We start from the raw sequence: 13,172 nt of genomic DNA, 5'->3' as shown, positions 1-13,172 counted from the left end.
TTTATTTTTGAGTTCAGGGCCTTTGCGATAAGCTGTCTCACTGTGGTGGAATTTTCCTTTCTAAAGGTTAGCAGCTCCGAACCTATAATGCTGAACTGGGTAATAGGCTGGGCCACCCGTCTATTTAGAGGCTAAGCTGCTATTACTTCCTGATCCAATCCCTGCACACTACTGACAAGTCAGTCTCTCCTGCTGCAAGAAGCAATTGTTGAATGTGTTGAGGAATTTGAACCTGCTATGCTATTTGAGCAGGTTAGTTGAAGTTCCCCCTTATCGCCATTTTGCAAGATTTGCAGTCTCTCGCACTGTGCTCGTGGCTTGATCCGGACCCACAGCCCAGCAGCAGACTCCCCCTGGCTTAGCAGAAGGCTCCACACCAGCCTTGGCAGGAGCCACCTTTCCATTCTCACCCGTCAGCAGTGCCCGGTGCTGACACCTGACAAACCAGGACACGGAGGCTCCCAGCATGACAAGAACTATTGACCTTTTTATTTCAGTCAGCTACAGCAGCTCTACATCCCCCTAAAATACTGTCCTGACCCTCCTGTGTTACCACAAACACTTGTGGCAGACACACTGAAGTGGAACCAAGTCTCTCATTAAAGCTTAGTATTAAATATTAAATAGTCTCTTATTCCATTTACATTACTGTGTCAAGAAAAAGATAGTTAAAAGGTAAGTTACATGAACCTGTGAACAGCCCCGTTCATTAGCACTGCAGGCTCTAGGGCCAGTCCTCAGGAAGGTGGAGGGTTACTCCTACAGATATGGAGGAGGCCCAGACCGTGGACTAATACACAAGTTTCCTGTCTCTCCAGAATTGGGCTAAAAATGGGGCCACCCTGCTGTGCTGGGGAGCAGGCAATCTGCAGCCTTGGCTTTCTGCACTAGACAGAAAATCCTAATGTGATTAGAACACCGTGCGGGGGAGGAGGGTTTTTACTCCCCATGAAGGGCTAATAGGTGAACGTGCTTCTTCCTATTGGACACCACTGGCAATGCCCAGCAAATCACTCAGAGGCATGGAAAATTTGGTCATTATGGATTTTGATGGAGAACGTCCTCTTCAAATAACAAAACAAAAACCCCAAAGAGTTGAGAGTCTGAAGTAGTTTAAAAAAAGCACTTAGGAAGCTCGTACTAGAGTCATTAAGCGTTCTCAGAGTAGGGAGTCATCCGTGCATCCCCCTTCAAGTCCATAGCGAAATTCTTGCAAGTTTGAGACTCCATAGAAGTGGACAAAGGCTGCAGCCACCACCAGCACGTGGAAGATCTGATGCGACTGGAACTGTGGGGAAGAGGAGATCAAGCCCTTAAAAGTTAGACCAGCAAGAAGCCAACAACCACAAAAAGGCGAGTCCTGTCCTAGATTGAACTGTCAGAGCTCTATGTAGATTGCAGCATCACAAACCAGGCAGACAAGTCAAGGGTCCTTTCAGTGCTTCTAGTCATGACCTGTTGGTTCAACCCATTGCTTATCTGGTCATTTACATTCAACGCCAGGGGGAAAAACCTCAATGCACGGGATAAAGGGAGATTCTATTGAAACGGGCCATTTCTCTCACCCGACTGGAACTAAAACTGCCTGGGACAAAGCATATGTATGTGTAGAACCACAAGCCAGGCTACTTGGAGGGGAGCTGGGCTGGATGGCAGGGTCAAGTCCCTCTGAAATTAGCCCCCGGCAGCAGCTAAGAGCTGCAGGAAGGAACCCACCAGCCTTCGAACTTTCAGTTTGAAATACATACTGGGGCCAAGATATCAACAGATATCTATGAATGACCTGCAATTCTGAAAGAGGGACCTACGTGGTTTGGGCTGCCGAGCCCGTTGACTACCTAGGCAGGCAATTCTGGCTCCACCGCTGAAGCTGTCTGGCTCACCAAGCTCAGTTTGGGTTCCCCTGGAAAGGCTGGGGCAATGGGAAATCACTGTTTGCCCCTGGAAAAGGAACACTACTTCAGCCTCAAAAGTCAATAAGCAAGGGATGCAAGGGGTCCATTTTGAAGAGGCCAATGGGAGGCCACAGATTCAGGGACTGGAGAGCTTTAGGGTCAGTACAGCACTTGCTACTGGCCCAAGGCGACTACAAATCCCCACATGCACTGCTCCAACCTGATCCGAGCAGCACGGCTGCATTGCATGCTGCGTCCTGGAACCACAGGCTACCCCTGCCTTCTCTTTTGCCCCTCTTGCTCTCTTCACAATCTGCCCTTCATTACCAGCAGAGCACCACATCCCAGAGCTGTCCCAGAGGAGTCTAACCCAGAAGCTATGGGTCCAGCCCCAGGCTGCACTCTGGATTGCATCTATTACCACTTCTCCCGGCTTTCTCAGTAGAGAAAAGGATCACAGGACAGGCCTGCCACTTGGCAATGACAGCATGTCTACACAGACTTCCAGACAGAGCCTCTTCCAGCCAGCCTCCAGGAGAGGCCAGTGCTTTCCTAATGACACAGCCACCACCTCTTCCTCCTTTCGGGGACCCTGAACATGGGCTCCAAAGAATCCTTGCTTACTGGTCCAGCTGGACCCTAGACTTAGACAAACTCACCCTGGAGTTTCCTGCACCCTGCTCTGCTGAAAGAGCCTACTCATTGTCTCTGCCCTTCCCCTGCATCCCCTTCAGCTCTTCACCGTCTGCCTTGCGGTGCTTGGGCTAGTCTACCCCTCAAGGAGAAGGCAGGCTCTTCCCACGCCCACAGCAAAGGCTGTACTCACCCAGATGTCAAACTTGCCAGGAAAGAAGCGCTCTGGGATGCGGGCAGCGTACAGTCCTGCTCCTGTTATGTACATCACAGCCATGAGGAAGAACCATCCCATCTGGCCGACGGTGGTGGCTTTCACAAACCCCTCAGCAATGGTGAAGTGCATGGTAGGCACAACACCACTCAGCCCCAGCCCCAAAAATACCCCTGGGGAGAAAAGAGAGAGAGCCCTCAGCCTTCATTCAAAATACAGCCAAGGCACCTGAGCTGGAGGCTGATCCGCAGCTCCCACGATAGCAGAATGCAGGTCTCCTCCAGGCCAAGAGTTCAGTGCTGGGAAGCGTGGTTGGTCTGGGATGGATAGCTCCCACATCCTTCCAAGCTGCCCTCCAAAGCCTGCCTGTGGAGGGAGAAGGGTTGCAGAGCAATGGTACCAATGCAAATAGGCTGACTCCACAGACATAGGTGCCGTGGCCTTCTTGTTTAGCCTTCCAGAGAGGCCTGCATGGGCCATCGATGATGGGACAGTAAGAGCGGACTGAGACCAGACTCCTTCATGTGCCGGTCAGATGGAAACTGTTTGGAGCGGGAGACCAAGAGACCATGCATCACACTAGCAATCTACTGAACCAGTCATTCCCCCACCGGACAGAACACAGGCAGAACCACCCCACCAGATGCAGGTGGTTTCATTCAGAACCTTCTGGGCTTGTTCTAGCTCTGCCCTGCATGGCCTGTGGGGCAGGCTGGATTTCAGTACAGCTGGCTCTCAAAGCACTGCTCTTTCCCTTATTCTCTCCAAGCTACATGGAAATGTACTTTTGGGGTAAAGTTTCAGCCGAGGCCTGGTGGCTGCTTTTTGTCCACTCCATGGAAGTCCAGTCTGGAAAACACAAGGGGCTTTTTGGCATAGGCAATTCAGAAATGGCTGAACTGCCCAGCGCGGAGCTGTTAGGGTTATTCGTGCTCCCCAAGGACTTGGTCCTTTAGTCGTTTGCAAAAAGTCCCCCAGACAAGTGTAAACATTTAAGAGCTGGGCTCTGTTCTGCACAGGGAGAACCACCCTACGTTCAGCTCAGAACCAACACTGGCACATGCTCCCCAGTGTCCATAGCCTTCTCTGCAGACTGATTGTCTCCTGAGCTCTCTGGGTCCTGCAGCATTTAGAATTAGGCACACAGGAACTGGCTTGACTGCAGCATCCACACTTTGCTGCAGAAATCGACCCATTAAAAAGATTTTTAGATGTTGGATTGCGAAGAAAAATTTGCAAATGGAACGATGCAGTGATGTCTTCCTGAGGCTACAGCAGAGCCCTTGCCACAGCAGCTGAGCTGAGATCCCCCAGTTTGGGATTCAGAACAAGCAGCAGGTCAGTTTAAATGGCAGAATTGTTAACTGTGGTCATGTAAATAGAAACATCCAGCAAACACTGCATGGTAGGTGGAAGCCTGCTCAAAACCTCTGGCAGGAGGGGAAGGAGGGTCTTGGTTACAACACTGCCAGCTCAGATGATCTTCAAGGTGTCTACATTAGCACTGAGCAGGGTTTCAAGCTAACTCCAGATACACACCCCTTTGTGGCCCAGGCCAATCTGTGCCAGTCCAGCAGCTTGCACTTAAAAGCACTGACTGTCCTGCGGCTTGTTTCCTTTTCAAAAACAGGGAAATTAAACAGCAAAATCTAGGTCAATGCATCAAATATAACTGCACAGGAGTCGAGCAGTGAAGGCGTTCAGGCTCTCTGGGACGGGGACTGGCCTTGACTGTGCAGTCTCTATTTCTGTGTTGTGTTAAAATGTTCCCCTCAATACATACACTGGTGTAGCCAGAGAGACGCCCAGGCTGGATTGGATGGGTTGGGTTGGGTTAACCCTGCATTGACTGGCCCTGGTGCATTTCTACTCATCTTCAGAACACGCCAGCAATGACAGGGTTTGTATTTTATACAGAGTGGGCTTCCGCATGTGACTCCCTCCTGTTCTCTGGGGCTGTGATCTTGGTACTGCCTGGGAGAGGTCCCAGTAGGGACACCATGTGAAATGCAGGGAAGCAGACTGTGGCACATACAACAGAGCACATGAGCTGTTCCACCAAGCATCTGGGGCCATTGGCAGCACACCAGGACACTACGATCTGTACAGCTACAGCAGCTCAGCCAAGATGCAGGCAGCACTAACCACTGCAGCCCCGCTCAGCCCAGAGCCCACATGGCAAGTGGCACAGTGCAGGTGTGCTGCCCCCCCCCCCCCCCCGTGAACATGCAGGAGGGAGCTCATTTCTAAAGCTGAGTGTCCAGAGAAGGGAGCTCTCTGCTGCAGAGATAAAAGCAGATTCCCTGGTGAATGCTGCTCTGGGAAGGGCTCCCTGGACAAAGTCACAACCTCTGGCAACAATTCCGCAGCTCCTGCTCCCCTTGGAGGGTACCAGCTCTCAGACGGTCAAGGGGCCCCCAGCCCCAGCAGAGAGAAAACCCTGGGCTCACTAAACCAGTGGTTCTCAACCAGGGATCCGAGGCCCTCTGTGGGGCCATGAGCAGGTTTTCAGGGGGTCCCTCAAGTAGGACCAGCGTTAAGACTTGCTGGGGCCCAGGTCAGAAAGTGAAGCCTCACTGTTAGCGGTCTAAAGCCCAGGACCCTGAGCCCCGCCACCCAGGGCTGGAGTCGACACCTGAGCAACATAGCTTTGCGTAGGGCCCCAGGCAGTTGTCTTGCTTGCCACCCCCCTTACACAGGCCCTGGCTTTTATATGCAGAAAACCAGTTGTGGTGGTACAGGAGGGCCATGGAGTCTTTAATAGCATGTCAGGGAGGCCTCAGTAAGAAAAAGGTCGAGACCCCCTGCACTAGACTTCCATTCACCTCCAGGCCTCAGTGCTACCCAGACTGACAAGCCTCCCGCCGTGGCACAATCCTGAACAAGGATCACAAGAACCCTGTGCTCCTGCAGCCTCTGTTTCAAGTCAGCCCGAGCCTCCCAGTTCAGGGGGCACTGAGAATGGCATGACCCTGCGATTCGCAGCAAAGCCCTGGGGGAAGCAGCCAGGACTCTGGCTGGGGCAGGAACATTCATTTAAGCTACATCTAAGTGAAAATGATCTGTGCCTTCCGTACTAGTTAACATGCAACACTAGTGATCACTGCCAGGCGGCAGAGCCCTGCATCTGCTTGTGGAAGGGAAATGTACGTTGCCCGTAAACTCTGTAACAGCAGTTCAGGACCAAGGCTGGACAGACACAACTATGTCCCCTGGAACGCTTCAGGCCCTTCTCCTGCTCTTCTCACCAGGGCTGGGTGGTGGAGGCTTAGCTCAGCACACCCCAAATCAAGAGCAGATGTGTCCATCAGTTGCTGACCTGTTCCTAGGGGGCTCCACTGCCCCACACCGGCTGACCCCAGAATCACACCATAAGTGGGGGAGTGCAATGAAGTGACAACTCACCCAGGCACTCAGTGGCCTACAAATAAAGGGCATGATCCTGTTTCCATTGAGGACACTAAGAGCTGTGGCCTTAACATCAATGGCACCAGGCTTGTGCTTGTATTTCCAGTCTACCCAGATCAGCACTTGAAGCCCAACACGGGTTCTCTCCTGGCACGTTGCTGTATTGCAAAGCAAGAAAGGTACAGCAGGAAGCTAAAGACATGCACAAAGATGGGAGTTTCCATTGCCAGAGAACCGGTCGAGTGAATCCTTCTGGGGAAACTGGTTTGTGCCCACACTGATTGGTCGCTTTTCTATGGGTCCCCAAATGGCTCATGCATTGAAGTTAGCCACTCCAGTCCCCTGGGAGGCAGCAGTCTCTATCTCCAGTTTAGAGACTGAGGAATGACGTGACCTACCCAGAGGTGGGAAATGAACCAGATCTCCTGAGTCCCTGTTAAGTGTCTTAGCCGCAAACCCTTCCTTCAGGCTTTGGGGCTTTCCATGCTCACACCCAGCAGGAGTGGCCCCACCTACACACCAGCATGCTACAGATTCAACAGCCACAAATGCCAGCAGAGCAGCTTGTGGTGTTCCTACCTGCTCGGGTCTGTCTGTGCTTGGGGGTTGCAAACCGGTCCCACTGAGCGACAATGATTGCAGAGATGCCCAGGACACAGACAATGGAGAGGTAGATGAGCCGAGGCTGCGGTGAGCAGTTAGAACGAGTAATAGAGCCAGGGCACAAAGCTCCCATAATCAGCAGTGCTATTCCTGAGTAATCCAATCTAGAACACAGCCACAGAGAGAAACCCAGGGTCAGTTTGGAAGTGCACTCCCCTCATTCTGGTAAGTCTACACCCTCAGCTCCCGTTCTGGGAGCCCAACTTTCTGGTTCTCCAGCTGTAGCCCTCCAGACTGCCACCCTGCCTACATCTGTAGGCCTAGCAGGGGGGAGTGTGACTGGGAAGAACTGCAGCAATGCATTGTGGGCGCTTCTGTTTGCATTCCAAGTGAGTTTGTGGAGCAGAGGTGTAGGAGGGTGGGTCTGTCTAGGCAGTACGGGCATGAGCAGAATTAGGTGCGTCTGTGCAGTTTTCTGACTGGTTAGTGACAGCATGGACAGGACAAGCACTGGCACAGCCTCAGTGGGAAGCAGTAGCTCTTAGCCCTTGTTTGCACAGGAATGCTGACAGCTTCTTTCATCCCCAAGTGCTTGCAAGTGATATGTATGGGAATCACTTCCCCACTGAAATGCAGCCAGTGCTGGGGTGAAGAGCAGCAGCTGTATAACATCCCCTGACACATTAGGGCATTTTGGCTAAGGGCACCACAACAAAGCCTGCTCTAAAGAACACCCGCTCCCTCCCCGGATCTTAGTGCTCTGTAAAGCAGCACCTGGTAGGTAAATCCCTTTAGCAGACTGGCCTGAGCAAGGTCTGCTCCAAAAGCCTCACAACATGGTATTGTTCAGTGCCTGGAAGGCTAAGGCTAGGCTAGCTCTCCTCTAGGTCAGCCTGCTGCTAGGACACAACTAGGAGTTAGCAGCAGCTTCTGCTGAACACAGCTTTGTGGTTGTTTTGCTGCAGCCAACTCACTTTGAAACGTCCGGGAGACCTTCTCCGAGTGGCAGTAGACGGTGTGGAAAAGCCAGGAAAAGCTGAGGCACAGCACCGCGCCGAGGAAGAACTCCCGAACACCACCTTCTCCTGAAGGGGGGCCATGAAGTACATGTTGGGCCTGAGCATGGTCAGAATCCCCAAGAAGAGGAACAACACAAACCCTGCAGCAACCACACCGAAGAGTCAGTCAGCCAGCAGGAGCCACTTCCAACAGCCGCCCAAGGGAGCACCTGTGCAATGGAAGTGAGGCCAGCATTTCACAGCAGACCTGGGGAAAATCAACACTCAGGGTCTTTGTAACCCCTGCCTGCCCAGGAGAGAGCAGCACAGGAGGGTCATACAGCATCAGTCCTGTTAACTGAGGAACTCGGCACATGGGGGCTAGTCTGGATCTCCCTGGCAGGGCCTGCAGCAGGGTATTGCTGTGCCCAGTGCAACATGCACTCCACTCTGCTGCCTTGGAGGGGCCAAACCTGTTTGGGGGGATAGAAGTGGGGAAGGGCCAAGCTGCCTTACTTATTCTCCAAAGACCCAGGAGCCTCTAGAGAGATGTGTGTGGCAGCGCCCTGCCACACCATCAGTTCTCCTCCTGGGGGAGGGGCAATGAGAAGAGTCCTTGAGGGCTCCTTCCCCCAGAGGCCTTAGCAACACTATGTCTTGAGGCCTGGGGCCTGCATGCCCCATTTGTGCTGACATTCAACTGCCAGGCTGGCCATTGATACTGACACCAGTCCAGAACATCAGTTCCAGACCACGCTGAGGACACATTATCCCAGCTGCTCCCGACAGGACGGGCTCACACATGCAGCCTTTCCCTGCCTGGACCTTCTGGAAGGCCTTGAAGAGCATTCTGTAGCACTGCCAAATGGCTCCCAAGACCTGTACTGGAGGATGGGGCCCCCCACTTGGAGATAAAAGCACAAATGATCCAGTCCTCATGGGCAGCAAGGCTCGGCCAACTTGGAAGGCACATGCCTACTACCTCTGGGACTTGATGGAAGAGCTCATTTTTGCCTCAAACATCTGGAGCCAAGAGGGACCACTGCCTGCAGAGCTATAAGGTGGATGACATGTGATGTGTTAGCCTGGCCAGGTGAGTGGTCTGACTTGGAATTGCTTTAACATGGCTTCAGTCTGCACCTGGCCCTCAGCGCTGGTTGCCCTACCAGGAATGTTGCTGTTGTAAGCTAGTTCCCTGCATCTGTGACATACTTCCCTCCCTGCTGGAGGAACTGCGAATCTGACCATCATTAGCAATCCTGGGTACACTGAGCTGCACCTTCACCCAAAGGCCACGAGCAAGAACTGCCTCTGCCTGGGGTCCCCTGGAAAGGCTCTGACCCTCATACTGTCCATCTGGGAGAGCAGACTGTGACGTTGTACTCCATATGATTTTATGAAAATATGCTAATGAATGTGACTATAATGTAACTGGAATATGCTTCATGCAAAAGGTCTCTTGTAAGGTATCATTACAAAGCTTATAAACTACTGAGTGTGGTCATCCTATTTATATAAATGTATAATTCTTGACAGGTTTCAGAGTAGCAGCCGTGTTAGTCTGTATTCGCAAAAAGAAAAGGAGTACTTGTGGCACCTTAGAGACTAACAAATTTATTTGAGCATAACCTTTCGTGAGCTACAGTTGATCCGATGAAGTGAGCTGTAGCTCACGAAAGCTTATGCTCAAATAAATTTGTTAGTCTCTAAGGTGCCACAAGTCCTCCTTTTCTTTTTATAAAGACCACCCATACCAGAAACCTACTGACTGCTATTCCTACCTACATGTCTCCAGCTTTCACCCAGATCATACCACACAATCCATTGTCTACAGCCAAGCTCTATGATACAACCGCATTTGCTCCAACCCCTCAGACAGAGACGAACACCTACAAGATCTTTATCAAGCATTCTTACAACTACAATACCCACCTGCTGAAGTGAAGAAACAGATTGACAGAGCCAGAAGAGTACCCAGAAGTCACCTACTACAGGACAGGCCCAACAAAGAAAATAACAGAACGCCACTAGCCATCACCTTCAGCCCCCAACTAAAACCTCTCCAACGCATCATCAAGGATCTACAACCTGTTCTGAAGGATGATCCATCACTCTCACAGATCTTGGGAGACAGGCCAGTCCTTGCTTACAGAGAGCCCCCCAGTCTGAAGCAAATACTCACCAGCAACCACACACCACACAACAGAACCACTAATCCAGAAACCTATCCTTGCAACAAAGCCCATTGCCAACTCTGTCCACATATCTACTCAGGGGACACCATCATAGGGCCTAATCACATCAGCCACACTATCAGAGGCTCATTCACCTGCGCATCTACCAATGTGATATATGCCATCATGTGCCAGCAATGCCCCTTTGCCATGTACATTGGTCAAACTGGACAGTCTCTATGTAAAAAAATAAATGGACAGAAATCATACATCAAGAATTATAACATTCAAAACCAGTTGGAGAACACTTCAACTCTTTGGTCACTCAATTACAGATCCAAGAGTGGCTATTCTTCAACAAAAGAATGTCAAAAAAAGACTCCAATGAGAAACTGCTGAATGGAAATTAATTGCAAACTGGATACAATTAACTTAGGCTTGAATAAAGACTGGGAGAGGATGGGTCATTACACAAAGTAAATTATTTCCCCATGTTATTCTCCCCCCCCCCCAACCCTCCACTGTTCCTCAGACGTTCTTGTCAATTGCTGGAAATGGCCCACCTTGATTATCACTACAAAAAGTTTTCTCCCCGCCCCCCCCCCCCCCCCCGTAATAGCTCATCTTAAGTGATCACTCTCCTTACAGCATGTATGTTAACACCCATTGTTTCATGTTCTCTGTGTATATAAATCTCCCCACTGTATTTTCCACTGAATGCATCCGATGAAGTGAGATGTAGCTCACAAAAGCTTATGCTCAAATAAATTTGTGTTAGTCTCTAAGGTGTCACAAGTACTCCTTTTCTTGTATCATTCTTGTATCTGAAAATATGAAATAAAACTGAGGTCCTATTGCAATTATGCAAAGTGTGGGCCATTAATGGTGGTTTGGAATCTTGATGTCTCCATTAGGACAATTGGTTGTAAATGGCTCTGTTTACTTGCTAGCCTTCCTGTGAATCAGGCCAGGAAGAATGAAGGCTTGGGGCCTCACAGGACATGGAACCATGTCACCTGGTAATGGAACCCATCTAAAACCTGGGGCTTTTCCATTTAGAAGGAGGGGTGGGGACCCAGAGAGCCAAAAGATTCCCACCTTGTGCCAAAGCTATATAAGGGGGTGGAACAGAACTAAGGAAGCTGCAGTCATGAGAAATCCCCTAGCTACCCCCTGAGCCAGAATAAGGACTGTACCGGGAAAAGGATTGGGCCAAGACTAGAAAGGAATCCAGTCTGTGAAAGAAACTTATGAAAATATCTCTGAGGGTGAGATTTATCTGTAATCGGTTTCTTAAAGTATTAGACTTAGACTTGCATGTTTTTGTTTTATTTTGCTTGGTAACTTACTTTGTTCTGTCTGTTATTACTTGGAACCACTTAAATCCTACTTTTATACTTAATAAAATCACTTTTTGCTTATTACTGAACCCAGAGTTAGCGACTAATACCTGGGGGAGCAAACAGCTGTGCATCTCTATCAGTGTTATAGAGGGTGGAAAATTTAGGAGTTTACCCTGTATAAGCTTTAAACAGAGTAAGAGAGATTTATTTGGGGTTTGGATCCCATTGGGAATCTGGGTGCTAGAGACAGGAGAACTTCTTAATCTGTTTTCAGTTAAGTCTGCAGCTTTTGGGGAACATGGTTCTGACCTGGATCTGCGTTTGCAGCAGGCTAGTGTGTCTGGCTCCAACAAGACAGGGCACTGAAGTCCCAAGCTGGCAGGGAAAACAGGCTCAGAGGCAGTCTCGGCACATCAGGTGGCAGTCCCAAGGAGGTGACCGAACCTGTTACACAGACATCACTCGCTGTGCGCTCCCCTCACTTTGCTGAAATGGAGGCTGAGCCATGCTGCCCAGCAGCACTGACAGGGACACTATGAGGCGGTCAATGGCAGTTGTGCTGGCCAGGACCTTTCCGGGAGCTATCACCTGCCTGGCGGTTACATTTACTTGATGGCACCTCCTCCTCGAGCCAGTCCAGCTCCGAGGACACCGGATGAGCACAGCTGAGAACTGACAGATCGCTGTTGTGCCAGCTGCCAGACAATAAGCTGGTGCCCACCATAACGGGTTCTAGGAGAGCATGGACAGTCTCAGTTGGCTTAGGGGGTCAGATCCCTCTGTGCCTTGTGACGCTGGGGTAAGGGAGTGGCCTGTTCTCCCCACACACAGCCCTCACCCAAAGGTCAAGTGCACCCTGGCTGCAATGACAGCAACATAATCCTTAAAATGAATCCAGCTACTTGTCTGGTGCTTAGCACTGACGCCAAGCCGGGATCCCTGGCCAGACAAAGAGGAAGCTGGCTGCACACCCTGACGGGACAAGCCTTGACCCTGGCAGGGTGTGTTCTGTGCCAGGTGAGGCAAAGGCGCTCCCTAGTGACGGAGAAGTACATCTGAATGGGGCACTTGACTGCTCACACGGCACAGAGTGAGATGCAGGAGGGAGGCTCTAGGGAGCATGGATGGCTCAGTACCAAACAGCTCCCATTCTCCCATTGGGGGAGACAGACATTCTTCACCATTCTCAATGTAAGCAGCGCCCACCTTCCCCGAGCCCAGCCAGTCCCAGTTCTGGTCAGACTCTGTACACAGACATGTCTGTTCACAGGGGTTAATCCTCACCAGTGCCCCATGGAATCCCTGTGTCCATCTCCTAGGAGTCTGATGGGTTATCGCTCTGCCAGTTCCACGCTCCCTCAGTGCACATGGTGAGACCATGGCTACTAGAGTCCAGCGCAGGACTCCCACTAGTATGGCGGCAGGTCCTTCAAGGATCTACACAAGTCCCACACAGGGCTCAGATGGCTACCACCCCAGCCCAGCGGAGGATCTTGCACAACAAGCCATGGGAACCCAAGAGTGACCCAGGCCCTGGCCAGTGGAATGATTTGGAGGCAGCACTGGGGCCCCAAGAGAGTCCCGAGCTCCCAAACAGACAGGTTTGCTGCCCTGGCAGTGTATCCAGCCCTTTGGGGAAGACAAAATAACTCCCAGGGGATGCCTCTGCCCCTCTGATTGAGGATGCAGCAATGACAGGCCCATACCAAACTCCCTCCATCCCCTCGCTGGGGAGAAATTCTCCCCTTCTTCCTGCCCACTAAAGAGAGAGAAGGAGGATGGGGGGAGAACAGGACATCTCCCTCCCCTGACTGTTTATGTGACAGATGATGCTGAGTGAAACTTTTCCCTGGTAAAAGGCATGCACTATAGTCAGCCTATGAGCCCTCTGAGGCCGGACCCTT

At 51.1% G+C, this 13,172-nt stretch overlaps 1 protein-coding gene across 1 annotated transcript in view; it reads right to left on the bottom strand.

The window, feature by feature from the left end:
* Window positions 1-464: 464 nt before the first annotated feature.
* Window positions 465-13,172, bottom strand: part of ADIPOR1 (adiponectin receptor 1) — a 31,056-nt gene continuing 18,348 nt past the window's right edge. The window contains 5 exon segments of the mRNA XM_038379585.2: window positions 465-1,288; window positions 2,722-2,915; window positions 6,730-6,917; window positions 7,724-7,820; window positions 7,823-7,912. Of these exon segments, the coding sequence (XP_038235513.1) occupies window positions 1,160-1,288; window positions 2,722-2,915; window positions 6,730-6,917; window positions 7,724-7,820; window positions 7,823-7,912 (698 nt within the window). The 3' untranslated portion in view covers window positions 465-1,159.

Source organism: Dermochelys coriacea, chromosome 21 (assembly GCF_009764565.3).
Source record: "Dermochelys coriacea isolate rDerCor1 chromosome 21, rDerCor1.pri.v4, whole genome shotgun sequence".
In the NCBI taxonomy this organism is placed as follows: domain Eukaryota; kingdom Metazoa; phylum Chordata; order Testudines; family Dermochelyidae; genus Dermochelys; species Dermochelys coriacea.
This window is presented reverse-complemented; position numbering and strand designations above follow the sequence as displayed.